Source organism: Mauremys mutica, chromosome 1 (genome assembly GCF_020497125.1).
Source record: "Mauremys mutica isolate MM-2020 ecotype Southern chromosome 1, ASM2049712v1, whole genome shotgun sequence".
In the NCBI taxonomy this organism is placed as follows: Eukaryota; Metazoa; Chordata; order Testudines; family Geoemydidae; genus Mauremys; species Mauremys mutica.
The window spans coordinates 314,183,504-314,202,489 of record NC_059072.1 but is presented as its reverse complement, the minus strand read 5'-3'; the positions used below and the strand labels follow the sequence as shown (position 1 = coordinate 314,202,489).

Here is an 18,986-nt window from a genome sequence, read left to right as displayed (position 1 = left end):
CCTGAAACTGGAACCAAAAGGCTAAAATTTTCACAAGCACCTGAGTCCCATTTTCAAAAAAGACCTAGGAACTTAAGTCCCATTATCAGTGAGACTTAGGTCAGGTCCATACTCACCGCGCGGGTCGATGCGGTGAGTTCGACTTCACGGAGTTCGAACTATAACGTCTGATCTAGACGCGATAGTTCAAACTCCGGAAGCGCCGCTGTCGACTCCGGTACTCCACCACTGCAAACGGCGGTGGTGGAGTCGACGGGGGAGCCGCGGAGTTCGACCCCGCCGCGTCTGGATGGGTGAGTAGTTCGAATTAGGATACTTCGAATTCAGCTACGCTATTCCCGTAGCTGAATTTGCGTACCCTAATTCGAGCCCCCTTTTTAGTGTGGACCAGGCCTTAGGTTCCTAAAGCCAAGGTATTTAGGTGCCTGAAGATGCAGATAGGCACCTCATGGGATTTTCAAAAGCACCTAGGCACCAAATTTTCAGAGATTTTAATGGGAGTTGGCCTCCTAGGCACTTTTGTAAATCTCACTAGACACCTACCTGCATATTTAGACACCTAAATAAATTTAAAAATCTGTCCCTAAGAGCTTAACTCACATATGAAAATGAGGCTCAGGCTCCAGTCACTTAGGCACTTTTGAAAATGTTACGCTAAATCATAACCCTTTTTTACATTTATGAAACAATTGCAGACTCAGGAGTGGCTTTGCCATGAGCCTAGACTAAGAGGCAGCCCAAGGTGGAGATTGTGATTCCACGTGGAATGTATGCTGCACCAAGTATAAACCTGGCATGATTTCCTCCCTCACTGGAGCAACAGGGAGGGAGTAAACTCCCTCACCTGCTGATCCAGGAAGGGAGTAAACTGTGCTAAGTTTATGCCCAGTACAGCGTACATTCCTTCGCTCCAACTACACGTCAGTGATACGCTAAGACTCTGCCCAGTTCCCACCCCATTCCACTTCTCTCACCCATCTATGTGCGTAGGGGCAGGTGGAGACATAGCAGCTCTGCAGAGCCCATTTTCCTTCCTGTGCTGTCATGCAGTTAGATTGCTCAGAGACATAAAGGGGCGTCATGCACTCCTTTGTGCCTTGCACAGCTGTGCTAGCTGGGCCACAGTTTGGTTCTATGTAAATACTAATAGTTTTCTCAGAGATATTAGACTTCATAATACCTATTACAGCATGCAAGTGTGAATTCATCTTCCCACTCCATTATGTTTAAGTTCACTCATAAGTAATTTGCATTGACCCAAATATAGATAGGCTTGGCAGGATTCAATTTTAATCAATATATTTTGATAAATGTTGATTTAAACTGACATACTGAAACCAGTGAAAAATAGAGTGATTGGTAAAAGCAAGAGTGCAGCCTCTCCCTCCCCCTGTGCTGCTAAGAATCAGGCATCAACTGCTGTCACAGGAGTGGGGTCATGACAGCAGGGCTGCAGAGAGGTCTCTGTGCTGCCACTGAGCCAGTAACACTGGATCCCTTCAGGTTCAAGGTGCTGAGAACTCTGAAGACCTGGCGGGCCTGAGTAGACACCCCCAGCCAAGATTGCACGGAGGAGGCCACCCTGCTCCAGGCAGGAGCCATTCAGTAGCAGGGTGGCCTCTCCCGTGGCTGGGGACAATGACATCTTCTCATAGCCCTGGCTGAGGGTCTCTGCTCTGCCCTGCTCCATCAGAACCACAGACTTCCCTGTACCTTGCATCTGCCAGGATCAGGTGTCACCAGCCCCACAGCTGTTCAGGGAGCCGTTTTCAGCTCCACTGTCATGGTCCTGCTCACTCACTCACCAGCCAGGAATGTAACAGTCATCCCTGGGCAGGATCTGTTCAGCAGCATCATCCCATAGCCATGGGATCATCCTCCTTGCAACCCTGGCCAGGAGCCTCTGTTCCACCAAGCCAGGACCACAGCCTCCCCTGCACCATGGGCCCTGGTGCCTTGAACCCCTCATCTACACAGGGAGCCCCTTGTAGCCAATGCTACCCTAAGCCAACACTACACCCCTTTAATTTCCAGCAACTATAAAAATAAAAATAGAAAAAAATTGAAAAAGTCTTATACTTTTGATGGTTAATATTGTTTTATAGTAAAAAAAACAAACAAAAAAAACCGAATTCTGCCAACCCTAAATATAGGAAATAGGTTTTTTTGTAATTTTTCTCATTTACTTATTTATTGTTAACAATTGAGATGTGGGTGTGCTATGTTTGTTGTTTGAAGTTAAGTCTAATATAATTATTTTCTCTTAAAGACTGAATTGGAAAATATTGAAGTGACCCAAGGAATGTCAGCAGAGACAGCAGTGACTTTCCTGAGCCGTCTGATGGCTATGGTTGATGTACTGGTATTTGCCAGTTCTCTAAACTTCAGTGAGATTGAAGCTGAAAAAAACATGTCTTCTGGAGGCTTAATGCGACAGTGCCTAAGGCTGGGTAAGTCTTATAGAACAACACATATAATTACTTACAGATCAATGAGCTACGGCTACAATGAATAAAAGTAGGAATTAACCTGGTTCTGACTATGATGTGATAGACTAAAGTACCACAGAGTGTTTAATGACTTGTTACAATAGTTATGATGGTTCTATTGAAGCACAAAAATAGATGAGAATCACAGTTGTCATTGATGAAATTCAAATTGTAAAGCACGTTGTAGGACAGCAAAATATTAATACAAGAAAACTAGTGAAAGTAGGAAAATTACTGTTTCCCTCAAACACTGATCTGCTGTGCTGCTCTTCTGTTGTAAGATTTTTCATCATGGTCTTTGGTTCTCTGAGAATTGCCTCTGCAGATCCCCTCTTTTGGGAGAATACACCTCAGCCATGTGCCTGTAAAGCATCTAACAAACAGTGATAGTTTGGGCTATGTGTACACAGATTTGTAAATGAAAACATTCTTTGAAAAGGTATGAAGAACTGTGACCCCATGTGTTCTCATTACCTTTCTCATTGGCAGCAGATCTTGAAAATATTGTCTTTTCAAATGAATTGCAGCATTATTTGTTGCTGACAAAAATCATTCAGCTCAGTCAAGAACTGAGAAGACTATGAGGAATTTAAGAGGGACCTAACCAAACTACATGAACAACATGCAATACGATGGCAAATTTGGTGGTTCTTCGAGTGGTTGTTCATGTCCATTCAAAGTAGGTGTGTGTGCGCTGCGTGCATGCCAGCTGGAAGATTTTCCCCTAGCAGCGTCCATAGGGTCGGCCCTGGCGCCCCCTGGAGTGGTGCCACTACGGCGCCCTATAAAGGGGCCTGCCGGTGACGGCTAGCTGGAACTTCGCTTGCTGATAGCAAGTTTAGCAGTGTCCATAAAACCTCGTGTATATAGTTAGTCTATCTAGATTAGTTGTACATAGTTCTTGTTATTGGGGGTTTCCCCCCCAACCTACTTGTCGCCCCGCCAGGGCATGCCCGGGTCTCCCGGGTTTAAACTCTGCAAGGACTGCGGAAAATTCATGCCAAAGAGTGACCCGCACTCTGCTTGTCTGCGGTGCCTCAGGGAGAGCCACCAAAGGGACCAGTGCACTATTTGCAGGGGCTTCCGTCCCAGAACTCTCAAAGACAGAGCACAAAGACTTAGAGTTCTTCTGATGGAGGCTGCTTTGCGGCCACCTTCGGACCCGAAGCTGGCTGACGCGGTGCCCAGCACGTCATCGTCGGTGCGGAGCGCCCCGGCACCGGCATCAGGACTTAGGGCCCAGCCCAAATCCTCTAAAACCCGGCACCGGAGGGAGTCGGGTCATAAGAAGTCGGCCTCAGTGTGGCATCGCTCGCCCTCCCCGATGCCTGCTAAGAAGAAGAGGTCGGTGAGGGAGCGATCGCCCCTCCAGGACCTCCACAGGCCGACGCCGTCCACTGGTACAAGTGGACAGGCTCGGCTACAGCCCCCGGATGCTCTGTCGACTCCCGCACCAGAGAGAAGGTGGTCGAGTCCGGAGCGACCATCATCCCTGGGCCTTAGCAGAGACGTGCGTCCCCCCTCGATGCTGGAGGCATTCGAGGCGGCCTCAGACCTGCTGAGACTCCCAGTACCGGCCTCCCCGCATCGTGGCAGGGAGTTGCTGACCATAGCTCGTCCCCCAGTACAGTCTAGGGGCAAGCCAGCTATGCTGTCGCCTCCCTCTCCATCCCGCGCCACCCGGGCAGCACCGGACCAGAGAGACAGCTCCCCGCCTCCGCGCTGCTCCCCGGCGACGACGGGTGCTGCTCCCCCCAGGTCCTCTTATTCAGAGACGTCAGACTCAGAGGCGGACTCCTGTTGCTCCAACCTGTCACGGAGCAGGAGATCAACTTCGGGGGTGAGCCACCAGCGGCACCCACCTCAGTGGCAGCAGGAATGGCAACCGCCCTCTCAGTGGCCCTTTTGGACCCCTTGGGCCTACCACCAGTCAGTGGGCCAGGCGTTTGGTCCTCGCGCCAGGTCGGCCTCGGTCTCCTCGGCATCGATGGCCCCGGCGCAGTTGCCTCCTCCACCGGCACTGTCACCAGGCAGGGGTGTGCCGCATCTAAGTTCAGCAGCCCCTAGCCAGGCATCGGCACCGGCGACGACCATGGTTCATGCTCAACAGGTGCCGCCAGACACGCCAAGCCGTTCATTGGAGTCCCCGGTACCAGCTGCGGTGCCGCATTTGGAACCGACACCGGCCCCGCAACCTCAGTACTGTGTGCCGCCGGACCCCGACGGGCTGGGAGCGCCGGAGGACGGGCCGAGCCAAGTGATTTCCTCCTCTTCTTCCCCGCATGAGGCGGTCACGGGCACGGCCACAGCACTGGCCCTGGAAGACACTAGGGTCCTTCAGCAACTGCTCAGGCGAGCGGCTCAGAGCCTCGCAATCCAGGCTGAGGAAATTGAGGTGGACGTAGATCTGGTAGTGGACATCCTGGCTCCATCGGGACCATCCAGGGTGGCCCTACCATTGATCAAGACCATAAAGGACACGTCCCGCATCTTATGGCAAACACCAGCCTCATTGGCCCCTACTGCCAAGAAAACAGAGAGGCGTTATTTTGTGCCCTCGAAGGGGCATGAGCATTTGTACACCCACCGTTCCCCGGACTCCCTGGTGGTAGACGCGGCCAGCCAAAGGGAGCATCAGAGGTTTCAAGGGTCGATGCCAAAGAACAGGGACGCCAAAAGGCTCGACCTCTTTGGTAGAAAGGTGTACTCCACGGCAGGCCTTCAATTACGAATAGCCAGCCAACAGGCTGTCGTAAGCCGATATGGCCATAACGCATGTTCGGCCATGTCGAAGTTTACCGAGCTCCTTCCCCAGGATTCGAGGGCAGAGTTTTCGGCCTTGGTGGAAGAGGGAAAGCTCATCTCCCGAACCTCCCTTCAGGCTGCCCTAGATGCAGCGGACTCAGCCTCACGCTCCATGGCAACAGGTCTGGTTATGAGGCGGGGAGCGGGGCTCCAGGTCTCGGGCCTCCCCTATGAGGTCCAGCAGACTATCCAGGACCTCCCCTTCGAAGGGCAGATGCTGTTTTCGGACAAAACGGATAAGTGTCTGCATAGTCTAAAGGAATCGAGGGCTACACTTCGCTCGCTAGGCCTGTGTACCCCGGCAACCCAATGTAGGCAGTTTAGGCCGCAAGCAGCCCTGCGCCCTTTACCAGCCTCAGAATCGTCCAGAGGTTGGGCACAGACGGGGCAGGAACGGGCAGAGGCGCCACCAGCACCACCCCTCCGGCCAGGCATCCGGCCAACCAAGGCCGTCGTCGAGGCCTAGACCCCCTATTTGATGGTACGGTCAAGGACGGCCTACCGATCAGGACTGCGGATCCTTCTTTCCCTACCTTTGGGTCACGTCTGTCCCCCTTCTACCATGCCTGGTCCCAAATCATGTCAGACAGTTGGGTGCTTCGCACGGTAGAGAGGGGATATTCTATCCAGTTCTCCTCCCTCCCGCCCCACCAGCTCCCTCCCCGTCCCTCTAATTCAGGAAGTGCGGTCCCTCCTCATAGCAGGGGCAGTGAAGGAAGTTCCTCAGGAGCTCAGGGGCAGAGGTTTCTACTCCCGGTATTTTCTAATACCGAAGGCAAAAGGGGGCCTCAGACCCATCCTGGACTTGTGGCGGCTGAACAAGTTTGTGAAAAAGCTCAGGTTCCGCATGGTCTCCCTGTCTTCGATCATTCCCTCCTTGGATCCAGGAGACTGGTATGCCGCTCTCAACTTAAAGGACGCATATTTCCATATTGCCATAATCCCCCGACACCGTCGATACCTCAGGTTTGTCGTGGCCGACGCCCATCTGCAGTTCACAGTGGTCCCGTTTGGCCTATCGGCGACACCAAGGGTCTTCACGAAGTGCATGGCAGTCGTGGTGGCCTTTCTACGCAAGTGGGGTACCCAGGTGTTCCCCTACTTGGACGATTGGCTTATAAAAAGCTGCTCCAAGCAGCAGGTGGAAGCTCAGGTGCTTTTCATCAGGCGGACCGTCCTCAAGCTCGGCCTCCTCTTAAATGAGGCCAAGTCCACCCTGTCTCCTACCCAAAGGATAGAATTTATAGGGGTGGTCCTGGACTCAACACACACCAGAGCGTATCTTCCAGAGTCCAGGTTCTGGTCCATGTCTGAAATCATTCTCGGTCTGCACCTTGCCCCAACCACCATGGCAAGAAACTGCCTCAAGCTGTTGGGCCACATGGCGGCATGCACCTACGTGGTGAGCCATGCCAGACTCCGGCTCCGCCCACTACAATCCTGGCTAACAACGGTATACCGCCCAGCCAGGGATCCCCTGGACTCAGTGGTGACCCTTCCCCAGGTGGTGCTGAGCTCTCTCCAATGGTGGCTCGACCCACAGAAGGTGTGCTTGGGTGTTCCCTTCGCCACCCCTCAACCATCCCTCTCCCTGGTGATGGATGCCTCGGATCAGGGATGGGGAGCACACTTGGGGATCTCAGGACACAGGGCTTGTGGTCGCAGGAGGACCTCAAGTTATATATCAATGTCAGGGAGCTGAGAGCTGTTTGCCTGGTTTGTCTTACCTTCCAATCCCACCTGGCCGGCAGGTGTGTCTCAGTCCTCACGGACAACACATCAGCGGTCTTCTATATCAACAAACAGAGGGGTGCACTGTCCTCTCCCCTGTGCAGGGAAGCCCTCGCGCTGTGGGACTTTTGTGTTCAGAATGCTACCCACCTGACGGCGTTCTACCTCCCGGGGGAACAGAACGGCCTGGCGGATGCTCTCAGGCGCTCTTTCCAGGGCCACGAGTGGTCCCTTCGTCGGGACGTCGTGCACTCAATCTTCCGGCTCTGGGGTTGTCCCCAATTAGACCTCTTTGCTTCAAAGGACAACAGGAAGTGTCAGCGGTTTTGCTCCCTCCGGGGCCACAGCCCGCAGTCTCTGTCGGACGCCTTCCTCCTGTCGTGGAAGGAATGGCTGCTCTATGCCTTTCCTCCATTTCCCTTGATACACAGGGTAATTCTCAAGATCCGCAGGGATCACGCCCATGTAATCCTGATGGCATCAGCGTGGCCGCGCCAACATTGGTACACGTCGCTCCTGCACATGTCCACCAGAGCGCCCCTGACGCTGCCCCTGCTGCCGGACCTGATCATGCAGGACCAGGGCTGCCTCCGCCACCCGAACTTGCAATCTCTCCACCTCACAGCCTGGTTGCTCCATGGTTGAACCCGGTGGAGATGCAATGCTCCCAACAGGTCAGACAAGTGCTGCTCGGTAGCAGAAAACCCTCGACCAGGGCCACCTACCTGGACAAATGGAAACGCTTCTCCATCTGGTTTGGTCAGCGAGGGCAGGAACCGTTGCGGGCCCCAATTCCCGTTATCTTAGACTATCTGCTCCACCTGAGACAGTTGGGCCTTTCCCTCTCCTTGGTTCGAGTTCACTTAGCGGCCATCTTGGCTTTCCACACGGGAGAAGGGGGCACCTCAGTGTTCGCAAACCCGCTGGTTAGTCGTTTCCTTAAGGGCATGGACAGGCTATTCCCGCATGTCCGTCTACCAGCTCCTACCTGGGACCTGAACCTGGTTCTCTCCGCCCTCACGGGTCCTCCCTTCGAGCCCCTGGCTTCATGCTTGCTGCTGTACCTGTCATACAAAGTCGCTTTTCTTGTAGCGATCACCTCGGCAAGGAGGTTATCAGAGCTCAGGGCATTGACATCCGAACCCCCGTACACTGTCTTCTATAAGGACAAGGTCCAACTTAGACCTCACCCGACTTTCCTTCCCAAAGTCGTCTCCCAATTCCATATGGGACAAGATATCTTCCTACCGGTGTTTTATCCAAAGCCACACTGTGCTGGTAAGGAGCGGAGGCTACATTCCCTGGATGTCCGCAGGGCCCTGGCCTTTTATGTTGAACGGACAAAGCCGTTTAGACGGTCGACCCAGCTCTTCATCGCGGTGGCAAATAGAATGAAGGGGCTCCCAGTCTCCTTTCAGAGGATCTCTTCTTGGATCACGGCCTGCATACGGGAATGCTATCGTATAGCCAAAACCCCTATTCCTCCGGTTACGGCCCACTCTACCAGGGTGCAGGCCTCCTCTGTGGCGTTCCTGGCTCAGATCCCGACTCAGGAGATTTGTAGAGCTGCCACGTGGTCCTCCATCCACACGTACATGTCGCACTATGCCATCACGCACCAGGCTAGGGATGATGCCGCCTTCGGTCGTGCAGTACTCCAGTCAGCAGTGACCTCCGACCCCGCCACCTAAGGTTAGGCTTGTGAGTCACCTACTTTGAATGGACATGAACAACCACTCGAAGAAGAAAAAACAGTTACCCACCTTTTAGTAACTGTTGTTCTTCGAGATGTGTTGTTCATGTCCATTCCAATACCCACCCTCCTGCCCCTCTGTAGGAGTGCCGGCAAGAAAGAACTGAGGGGGTGGACGGTCGGCAGGCCCCTTTATAGGGCGCCATAGTGGCGCCACTCCAGGGGGCGCCAGGGCTGACCCTATGGATGCTGCTAGGGGAAAATCTTCCGGCTGGCGTGCACGCGGCGCGCGCACACCTACTTTGAATGGACATGAGCAACACATCTCGAAGAACAACAGTTACTAAAAGGTGGGTAACCGTTTTTTGTTGTTGTTTTCATGCTGTCTATAAACAACGCTTTATCAATTATTTTCCCAAGCTGTTAGATCTTATGACTGTGAAAAAAACGTTTTTAATGAAATCGACCTTGAAGGATCCAGACTCAGTGGCGTGGAGTGAGCTGCAGAACCTCAATGGAACAAAGAACCCCGCTTTAAAGAGAGTTCATTTCAGAAGAGCAATTCCCCAGTCTTTAACTATTTATCAACTGTCCTCGAGTGTTTTATTACTTTGAATAATTTTCTCAAGTGTAGGGATCCCTAAAAGGGAATTCTTGACAATGTTTTTTCAGAGTTCTCACTGCTAGTTCAGAACCAAACCTGCCCACACTATTATAAACTGTTACACCAAACAGTATAATCTGTGAGAATAAGTGCACCTGACCTCAGTGACAACTAGTTTCCAAAATAAGTATTGGAGCTGCAGATAGCAGTCTCCTGTGTCGTCCCCCCCCCCCCGCCCAATATCCTACCGTTAAGTCATACGGTCAAAGTGGAAGAAATGAGACACTTCTTGGGATATTACAAGGAAATATTTTGGTGGAGGGATAAGGGAAGGTGATGGAGAAGTGGGAAGACAAAAAAAGAAAAAAGGGTATCCTCTACCTTCTGGCTCCCATGTCCCGTTTTTAAATGGAAAATTGGATCACTTTATAGTAAGAGTCCCAATCTTTTCAATCTATGTTCAAGTAAGAGTCTTCTCATTCTGCTAATTATACTTGTCACCTATCACCCCTTTAAATCATTTTTGAGATGTGGTGACCAAGACTGAGCACACTATTTCAGGTGAGGTTGTACCATTGATTTATATAAGAGCATTATAATATTTTCTGTGTTGTTCTCCATGCTATTCCTTATGCATTCTATATTTATATCATTATTTTTTGGTTTTGGGGAAGATTTTTTTGTCTGCTGCTGTGCATTGAGCAGAAAGTCACTGAGCTGTCCACAGTGATGCCCAACACTTTTTGATAAATTGCTACAATTAATGTAGGACCTTAGAAGCAGCAAGCATAGTTCAAATTATTCTGTTTTGTTGTACATTGCTTTAAGTTATCAATGTTGAATTCCATCTGCCATCATATTGCATGTTGTTTATCTAGTTTGGCTAGGTCCCTTTTAAATTCCTCAGAGTCTTCTCAGTTCTTGACTGAGCTGAATAATTTTTGTCAGCTGCAAATTACGCCACAACACTGTTCTCCCACCTTTTCAGATCACTGATAATTACTATTGTCAGTCCTCATGTGGAACCTTGTGGCAGTCTGCTGCTAATCTCTGATGTGATGGAAAGTAACCATTGATTCCTACCTTTTTTCTGTCTTCTAGCCACAACAAATGTTAAGGTTGGCTTTGGCAACATTAAGGAGTATGCTTCCAAAAATAGTGGATCAACAGGGACAACATGATCATAATCTAAGAACTCCGGTTACGGGGGAATAATTTGCCTTTTTCAAACTTCTTGTAGCTTTAAATACGAGCCTTGTTTAAGACAACTAGTCAAAAAATTAAGGAACCTGATTAACCAAAAACAGAGTGAAATTGGAAAAGTCACCATAATAATTTCTCAGTATCACCAGAGTATGATTTAAGAGATTTGTTATGCCTATTTATTTATACAATTGCTACTGGGATATAATCATTCCTTGGAGGTATAGGCACTTCATTAAATGGTAACTGTGTAATCACCTAATGATAACGTTCAATTGTATCTTTTTTTAGTTTGTTGTGTTGCTGTGAGAAACTGTTTAGAGTGTCGACAAAGACAAAGAGAGAGGTTGAACAAATTTTCACTAATCAGCAGTAAAACTCAGGAGACTCTTCAGGGTGTGACTGCAGCAGCAATGACCAAGGTAATCTAATGTTGTTAATATAGGTTGTACCAGTGCTTAAAATGAGCAGGAGATGATTGTAGTTAATTTCTAGACTTCTTTTAAAACAGAAGCTGAATTGTCACCGATTTCCTGTCTCTCAATTCCTATCTCGATTTCCTGTTTCTTTTTCATTGAAACAAGAAAAAAATTAAAAGGAAGAAAATAGTTAATTTAATGGCATGATTAGAACTGTTCTCCAATACTTTACTCTCTCCTACTTCTGCTCCAGAGAGCACATCTTCTCCCCCACCGTATTGCAATTTGACTTATCTATACATATTTCTTTGATTTCTAAAGCCTCGTGAGATGCATGGCCAAAGCCTGCAGTCAGATTTTTGTGGGTGGACTCTTGCATCCTTGTAGAATTCCATTAACTTCAGTAGGGCTGTGTGTGTAAATCAGGGTCTGTCTTTGTGGATATGACTCCAAGAACAAGGTCTAAATTTGTTTGTCACTTACATTTCAGTCAGTTTGGTGTCATTATTTAATGACAGGTTTCAGAGTAGCAGCCGTGTTAGTCTGTATCCGCAAAAAGAACAGGAGTACTTGTGGCACCTTAAAGACTAACAAATTTATTTTAGCATGAGCTTTCGTGAGCTACAGCTCACGTCTTCGGATGCATAGAATGGAACACACAGACAGGAGATATTTATACATACAGAGAACATGAAAAGGTGGAAGTATGCATAACAACAGGAAAAGTCTAAGCAATTGAGATGAGCTATCATCAGCAGGAGGAAAAAAACTTTTTGAAGTGATAATTAAGATGGCCCATAGAAGGTGTGAGGAGAACTTAACATAGGGAAATAGATTCAATTAGTGTAAGATTGAACCATTCCCAGTCTCTGTTTAGGCAAGTGTTAATTGTATCTAATTTGCATATTAATTCGAGTTCAGCAGTTTCTCTTTGGAGTCTGTTTTTGAAGGTTTTTTGTTGCAAAATTGCCACCTGTCACTGAGTGGTTAGAGAGGTTGAGGTGTTCTCCCACTGGTTTTTGAATGTTATGATTCCTGATGTCAGATTTATGTCCATTTATTCCCCGATAATATCACGGCTAACCTGGTGGCTGAACTTTGTGACTTTGTCCTCACCCACAACTATTTCACATTTGGGGACAATATATATCTTCAAGTCAGTGGCACTGCTATGGGTACCCGCATGGCCCCTCAGTATGCCAACATCTTTATGGCTGACTTAGAACAACGCTTCCTTAGCTCTCGTTCCCTAACGTCCCTACTCTACTTGCGCTACATTGATGACATCTTCATCATCTGGACTCATGGAAAAGAAGCCCTCGAGGAATTCCACCGTGATTTTAACAATTTCCATCCCACCATCAACCTCAGCCTAGACCAATCCACACAAGTGGTCTATTTCCTAGACACTACTGTGCTAATAAACAATGGTCACATAAATACCACCCTATACCGGAAACCCACTGACCGCTATACTTACTTACATGCCTCCAGCTTCCATCCCAGACACACCACACGATCCATTGTCTACAGCCAAGCTCTAAGATACAACTGTATTTGCTCCAATCCCTCAGACAGAGATAAACACCTACAAGATCTCTATCAAGCATTCTTAAAACTACAATACCCACCTGCTGAAGTGAAAAAACAGATTGACAGAGCCAGAAGAGTACCCAGAAGCCACCTACTACAGGACAGGCCTAAAAAAGAAAATAACAGAACGCCACTAGCCATCACCTACAGCCCCCAACTAAAACCTCTCCAGTGCATCATCAAAGATTTACAACCTATCCTTAAAGATGATCCCTCACTCTCACAGATCTTGGGAGACAGGCCAGTCCTCGCTTATAGACAGCCTCCCAACCTGAAGCAAATACTCACCAGCAACCGCACACCATACAACATAAACACTAACCCAGGAACCTATCCTTGCAACAAAGCCCGATGCCAGCTCTGTCCACATATCCATTCAAGTGACACCATCATAGGACCTAATCACATCAGACACGCCATCAGGGGCTCGTACACCTGCACATTTACCAACGTGATATATGCCATCATGTGCCAGCAATGCCCCTCTGCCATGTACATTGGCCAAACCGGACAGTCTCTACGCAAAAGAATAAATGGACACAAATCTGACATCAGGAATCATAACATTCAAAAACCAGTGGGAGAACACTTCAGCCTCTCTAACCACTCAGCGACAGACTTGAAGGTGGCAATTTTGCAACAAAAAACCTTCAAAAACAAACTCCAAAGAGAAACTGCTGAACTCGAATTAATATGCAAATTAGATACAATTAACACTGGCCTAAACAGAGACTGGGAATGGTTGGGTCATTACACTAATTGAATCTATTTCCCTATGTTAAGTTCTCCTCACACCTTCTATGGGCCATCTTAATTATCACTTCAAAAAGTTTTTTTCCTCCTGCTGATGATAGCTCATCTCAATTGCTTAGACTTTTCCTGTTGTTATGCATACTTAGTCTTTAAGATGCCACAAGTACTCCTGTTCTTTATTATTTAAGTTGCTCATTTCTGAATAGTCTCCAAATTTGGTCACAGTTTTGGGGGTTTAAGGGCCCTAAACTAAATGTACAAGACACACAAACCATCCCTGGTCTCAAAGATGATGCTTTGGTATATCCAGCCCAAATTCACTTATCATGATAATCTCATTACTACTTTCATAATATAGTCTCTTGCCACAAAATACTGTTTCAAATAAGACTTATAGCCACAAATATCACTAGATTATTTTATAAAACCATACCAAAAATATATTCTAGCAATTTTGCCAAACTCAACACAAGACAAACATTGGACCATAGAAAACAGAACATTTGTATATGTTAATTGTTAAATGGATTGCAGTGTTTATTGTTTAAAGAAAACAGGTCACATTACTGTAAGTAGAATACTGAACATGCATGGCCTGCATGGGACTGTAATAATAATTCTCTGTATAAAATTGAATGAGGCTGAATTTTCTAAGTTATTTTCACTTATAGAAACAAATTTTTAGCCTATCACATGCATAGGAAATATTTCTTATTGACAATACAAAACAAATTAGTCTCCTCTTGCTACAGTTAATATGTTAACTACTAGAGAGTGGTGCATTTGTCCAGTAGGATTAAAACATTGCTTTTGAAGAACATAAATAATTCTGTATCTGACTATTCAGTACTAATGCATTAAAATAAGTAAAGCATCACTGTGTTTGTAGAACCAGTATCTGAATGTTGCCTTTTTTGTCTGCAGTTAGTACTAATGTATTTAATTTATTTATTGTGGATCAAAGAAATGTTTTGAATAAAAATCTCCGTACATTTTGGAAAAATAATTTTACATTTTTAGTCACCATTGGAAAATGTTCCTGGTAACCTTTCCCCAATAAAGGATCCTGATAGACTTCTTCAGGATGTTGACATTAATCGTCTGCGAGCAGTTGTTTTTCGTGATGTGGTGAGTAATATCGACCGTGATTTTTCTTTTTGCAATATATTCACTAATATTTAAAAGAAAGATTGATGTTACAAATAACTTGCATTTTTAAAAAGGACAGCTTTGGAAGCTGCATGAACTTAAAATCTGTACTCACCTCCAAAAAAGGCTTTTGATTTCTATTTTTGGGGGAAGAAATATGCCAAATTCTACGTAATCTATCTTTCTCCTTTTTCTTACAAAATGAAGTGTTTAATAAAAGTGATGTTATTTGGTAAGAGAGATGGCTTACATAATTTCATTGCACTTTACAAGCTGAAACTGATATGCAAACTACATACAAGGAAAACTTCAACAATCTCTGAAATGCAGCAATCTCTGGGGTGAAATGTTGCTTCTCCTTATTGATGCAACATTTATAATCATATAAGATCCTGTTCCGTTATGGTGCTGAGTAGCTTTATATAACCCATCTATGCTAAATGACTCTATTATCCCTTCTGGCAGTATTCTAGGGGAATGCATGCTGAACCACAAATGCTGATGTAGACTTCTCAGAATAGTTGCTGCATCCATAAATGACACACAAATAAATATAATATCTTCACTCATTTTATGCTACAAATTTATAGTGTGGTCTCGAAGTAAGAGCAAGGGACTTCAATTCTGATTCTTCCATTCTATTGCTGACTTTGCCACTTGTTTGTTCTGAGATCTTAGGCAAGTCACCTAATCTTTCTGTGTACACGCTTACCCGTTCATCAGTTCATAGATTTCCAAAGCCGGAAGGGACAATTGTGATAATCTAGTCTGACCTCCTGTATATCACAGGCCATAGAACTCCAAGATTAATTGCTAGAGTATATCTTTTAGAAAATATGTAATCTTGATTTAAAAATTATCAGTGATGGAGAAACACTCCTAGCTAATTTTGGCTCATAATTGTTTTCAGCTTTGTGAAACTGACTTTAACACACCAAGTGTATACATATTACTGATCTGGACTTGAGTCTTTCACATTGTAATGTGATCAAGTCATGATCACTTGTGCCTAAGTTAACTTTAATTTTTAGTTCTGTTATGAGAAGTCTAATAAAAGATTCCCCTGTGTTGGCTGCAACACTTTTTGAGTTAGGAAATTGTAACCTATAATTTTTACAAATTCCAAGGATGCTCTAGTACTAGCACATGAGACTGCCAGCATATGGCACACAAATTGAAGTCCCCTATGATTACATGTTTTTTTCCTATATGTTATAGATTGGTACGTAAAGCGACGGTCGCCCTTTTCCCTAGTATGATTTGGTGGTCTATAGCAAAGCACAAGATGGAGTATTAGTTGGTGTCTATTTGTTAGGACATTGATCCATAAGCATTGAAGCTAATTTTGTTCTGAGTGCATCAGAAACAAATAATGCTATTATTGACCCAGAAGGCTATTCCCCCTCCCCGTTTGCCCACACTATCCTTCCTAAATAGGTTATAACCACTGATTTTAACATTCCAATTAGCGTATAGGTAATTCAGGAATTGAATTGTAAGCAAATAAGCAGGTATAACATCTAAAAAGATTGATGTTTCTAAAACACATTCATTATCTTGATTTAAAAGTTCTGTGTAAATGTCAAGTATGATAGATGTGTTCCTTTTTCTCTCACTCAGGATGATAGCAAACAGGCTCAATTTTTGGCTTTGGCAGTAGTTTACTTTATTTCTGTGCTGATGGTCTCCAAGTACCGTGATATCCTAGAACCTCAACGGGAGACTGCAAGATGTGGGAGCCAGGCAGGTAGAAATATCAGACAAGAAATAAATTCACCAACAAGTACAGGTACATCTATTTTTCCCACTTATTTTTCATTTTGTTTTTCAGAATTTCCTTGAAACGGTAAATATTTGACTACAAAAACTGTTTTAAATTGTATGACAGGTGTGAAGGCTAATGAGACTATTTTGTTCTTTAGTTTCTCCAAGCTTCTTTAATATATGTTGGTTGTTAATAAGTTAGATTTAAATTATGAGCTTCTGCTTATAGGATTTAACTTACTTTCATTTGCTTATTCTGTATTTATGCATCCATTTTTTAATTTATATGTACATTCAAAGAAGGAGAGCCCTTGTGAATTTAAAGTTGTGAAAGGACAAGATATTAACCTGTCAAAGTAGACCTAAAAATTGTCGTTTGTCTACTGTGAGCAGCTCTCTCTGACTCTAAATGCACTGCCTGAAGTTTGTAATCAGCAAACACAGCTAGCTCCCTAGTTGAAGTTACTTCTGTTTAAACTTAGTCTTGTGAAAAGCTAATATAGCAAGGACTATTAACTCTCTTGAGTCCTGCTGTCTTTCTAGTTTGGGTCTGCACTGAAAAGCCCCTGGAAGTCTAATAAACTAGAATTGTTGCCTTTATTGCATTCTTTACCTGATTAGTGTGAATTCTTATTTTTTCCTGGCAAATGATATCCCAGCTTTTGGGAGCGCTATCTGTCAGCTGCAGAACCTGCCAAGAGTTTTGTATCCAAATGCGTTCCTCCACTGTTTGTAATGTTCAGTTTGCCAGTCCAATGGCTTATTTAAGCCATTGAAATAGATTGGTTTATGACTGTGCTCTGTTTTCTCTCTCAGAACAGCCATATAAATATATTGGAAAAGAGTGATTAGAAATCAGTGGCCAAATCTCTGCATGTTGCTTTTCATGAACATGTTGCTTCTTGAACTGAATTTGATTTGCTGTCTTAGTTTTTGGAACTGCTGATTTTCATATCATGTATAGTGTAATTTAAATTCATGTCCTATTTGCTTTTATTTAGGTCTGTCAAATGATTAAAAAATTGCAATTAATCGTGAGATTAATAAATAGTCATCATTAATCAGTTTTAACTACACTGTTAAACAATAATAGAAAACCAATTTAAATGTATTATAAATATTTTTGATATTTTTCTACATTTTAAGATATATTGATTTCAATTACAACACAGAATACAAAGTGTATACTGCTCATTTTATATTATTTTATGACAAATATTTGCACTGTAAAAAAGATAAACAGAAGAAATAGTATTTTCAATTTACATCATACAAGTACTGTAGTGCAATCTCTTTATCATGCTAGTGCAACTTACAAATGTAGAATTATTTTTTCATAACTGCACTCAAAAACAAAACAGTGTAGTCTCTAAAGTTTTACAAGTCCACTGAGTGCTACTTCTTGGTCAGCCAATCGCTAAGACAAACAAGTTTGTTTACATTTTCCGGGAAATAACGTTGCCCGCTTTTTTTACAGTGTCACCTGAAAGGGAGAACAGATGTTTGCATGGCACTGTTTTAGCAGTCATTGCAAGTTATTTAAGTGCCAGATATGCTAAACATTCATATGTCACTCCATGCATTGACTTGTAGATTGCACTATTTTTTGTTTACAGTGCAAATATTTGTAATACAAAAATTATATAAAGTGAACACTGTACACTTTATATTCTGTTGTGATTGAAATCAATATATTTGAAAATGTTGAAAAACTTCAAAAATATTTATAATACATTTAAATTTGTATTCTATTATGATTTAACAGTGCGATTAAAACTGCAATTAATCATGACTTTTTTAATCTTGTTACTTTGTTTTGCATTAAAACTTGCGTTAAATGCAATTAATTGACAGCCCTACTTTTATTCATTTTATCTAATTCATTGTTATATCTTAGCTTGCTTACTTTCTACCTTTGTACACTAAGTTTAAAAAAAAATCCATGTCCTCATTGGCTGTTTTCATTTAATAAACTTATATTTAGCTGGTCAGCTATGAGAAACCATAATTTTATGTTGTATTTAATGTGTCCTTCCTGGTCATATGTTGTGGTGCTGGAGTAGGAAACTGCTTGTTTCAATTAACTATTTCAGCCATGTTTGTCTTATATGTGTCTTTTTCCCTATAAATGTTGTTTTTTATGATTCCCTACTAATTGGTCTGATGTTTCCTATCTCTCGATACATAACTTGTTTCCTTTCTTCAGAAATGCATTTTTGTTAATAGTGCCATATTTGCATGTTTCAATGAGATAGGACTTCTGTCATGGATCCACAGTGGACCAGATCACAGGCGGTTATTAGCTGGCTCACATTTGATTCCATGATTTTCTCCACAGTTGTGGTCATACCATCTATCCCTCACCCAAGTTTGAACCATGGATTCCTTGCCAAGCTAATTCCTGAGCAGAGCTTTGCCCACTCATTTTACAAAGGTAATATTATCATCATCTCCTAACCTGTTTGGGTGTCCTTATTTAGTGTAATGTAATTAAATAACTAACCGTGATGTAATTCTTGGTAAATAAGCATACGCCTCAGGTTAACTGGAGATCAGACTGTCACCTGGTAAGGATACCCTTAAGACAAGTCTTCCTTCCTGGCTACATATACTTTTGGAAGTATCTTTCCCACTTCTATTACCTATTGTTCATTTCAGTGACACCTACTAAATTAATTAACAGTGGGTAAACAAAAAAGTAATGTTAAGGTGGAGAGAGTTGAGAAGGAAATTTTGAATGTTTTTGGTTTGGGCTTATTCTTTTTATTCTTGCTGCAACAATA

At 44.4% G+C, this 18,986-nt stretch overlaps 1 protein-coding gene across 6 annotated transcripts in view; it reads left to right on the top strand.

Moving 5' to 3' along the window:
- NBEA (neurobeachin) overlaps positions 1-18,986 on the top strand; it is an 842,868-nt gene that overhangs the window by 340,511 nt on the left and 483,371 nt on the right. For all 6 annotated transcript variants that reach the window (XM_045015913.1, XM_045015904.1, XM_045015899.1 and 3 more), the window contains 5 exons: positions 2,270-2,450; positions 10,817-10,947; positions 14,311-14,418; positions 16,060-16,228; positions 18,542-18,637. In XM_045015913.1, the coding sequence (XP_044871848.1) occupies positions 2,270-2,450; positions 10,817-10,947; positions 14,311-14,418; positions 16,060-16,228; positions 18,542-18,637 (685 nt within the window). The remainder of the gene's footprint in view (positions 1-2,269; positions 2,451-10,816; positions 10,948-14,310; positions 14,419-16,059; positions 16,229-18,541; positions 18,638-18,986) is intronic.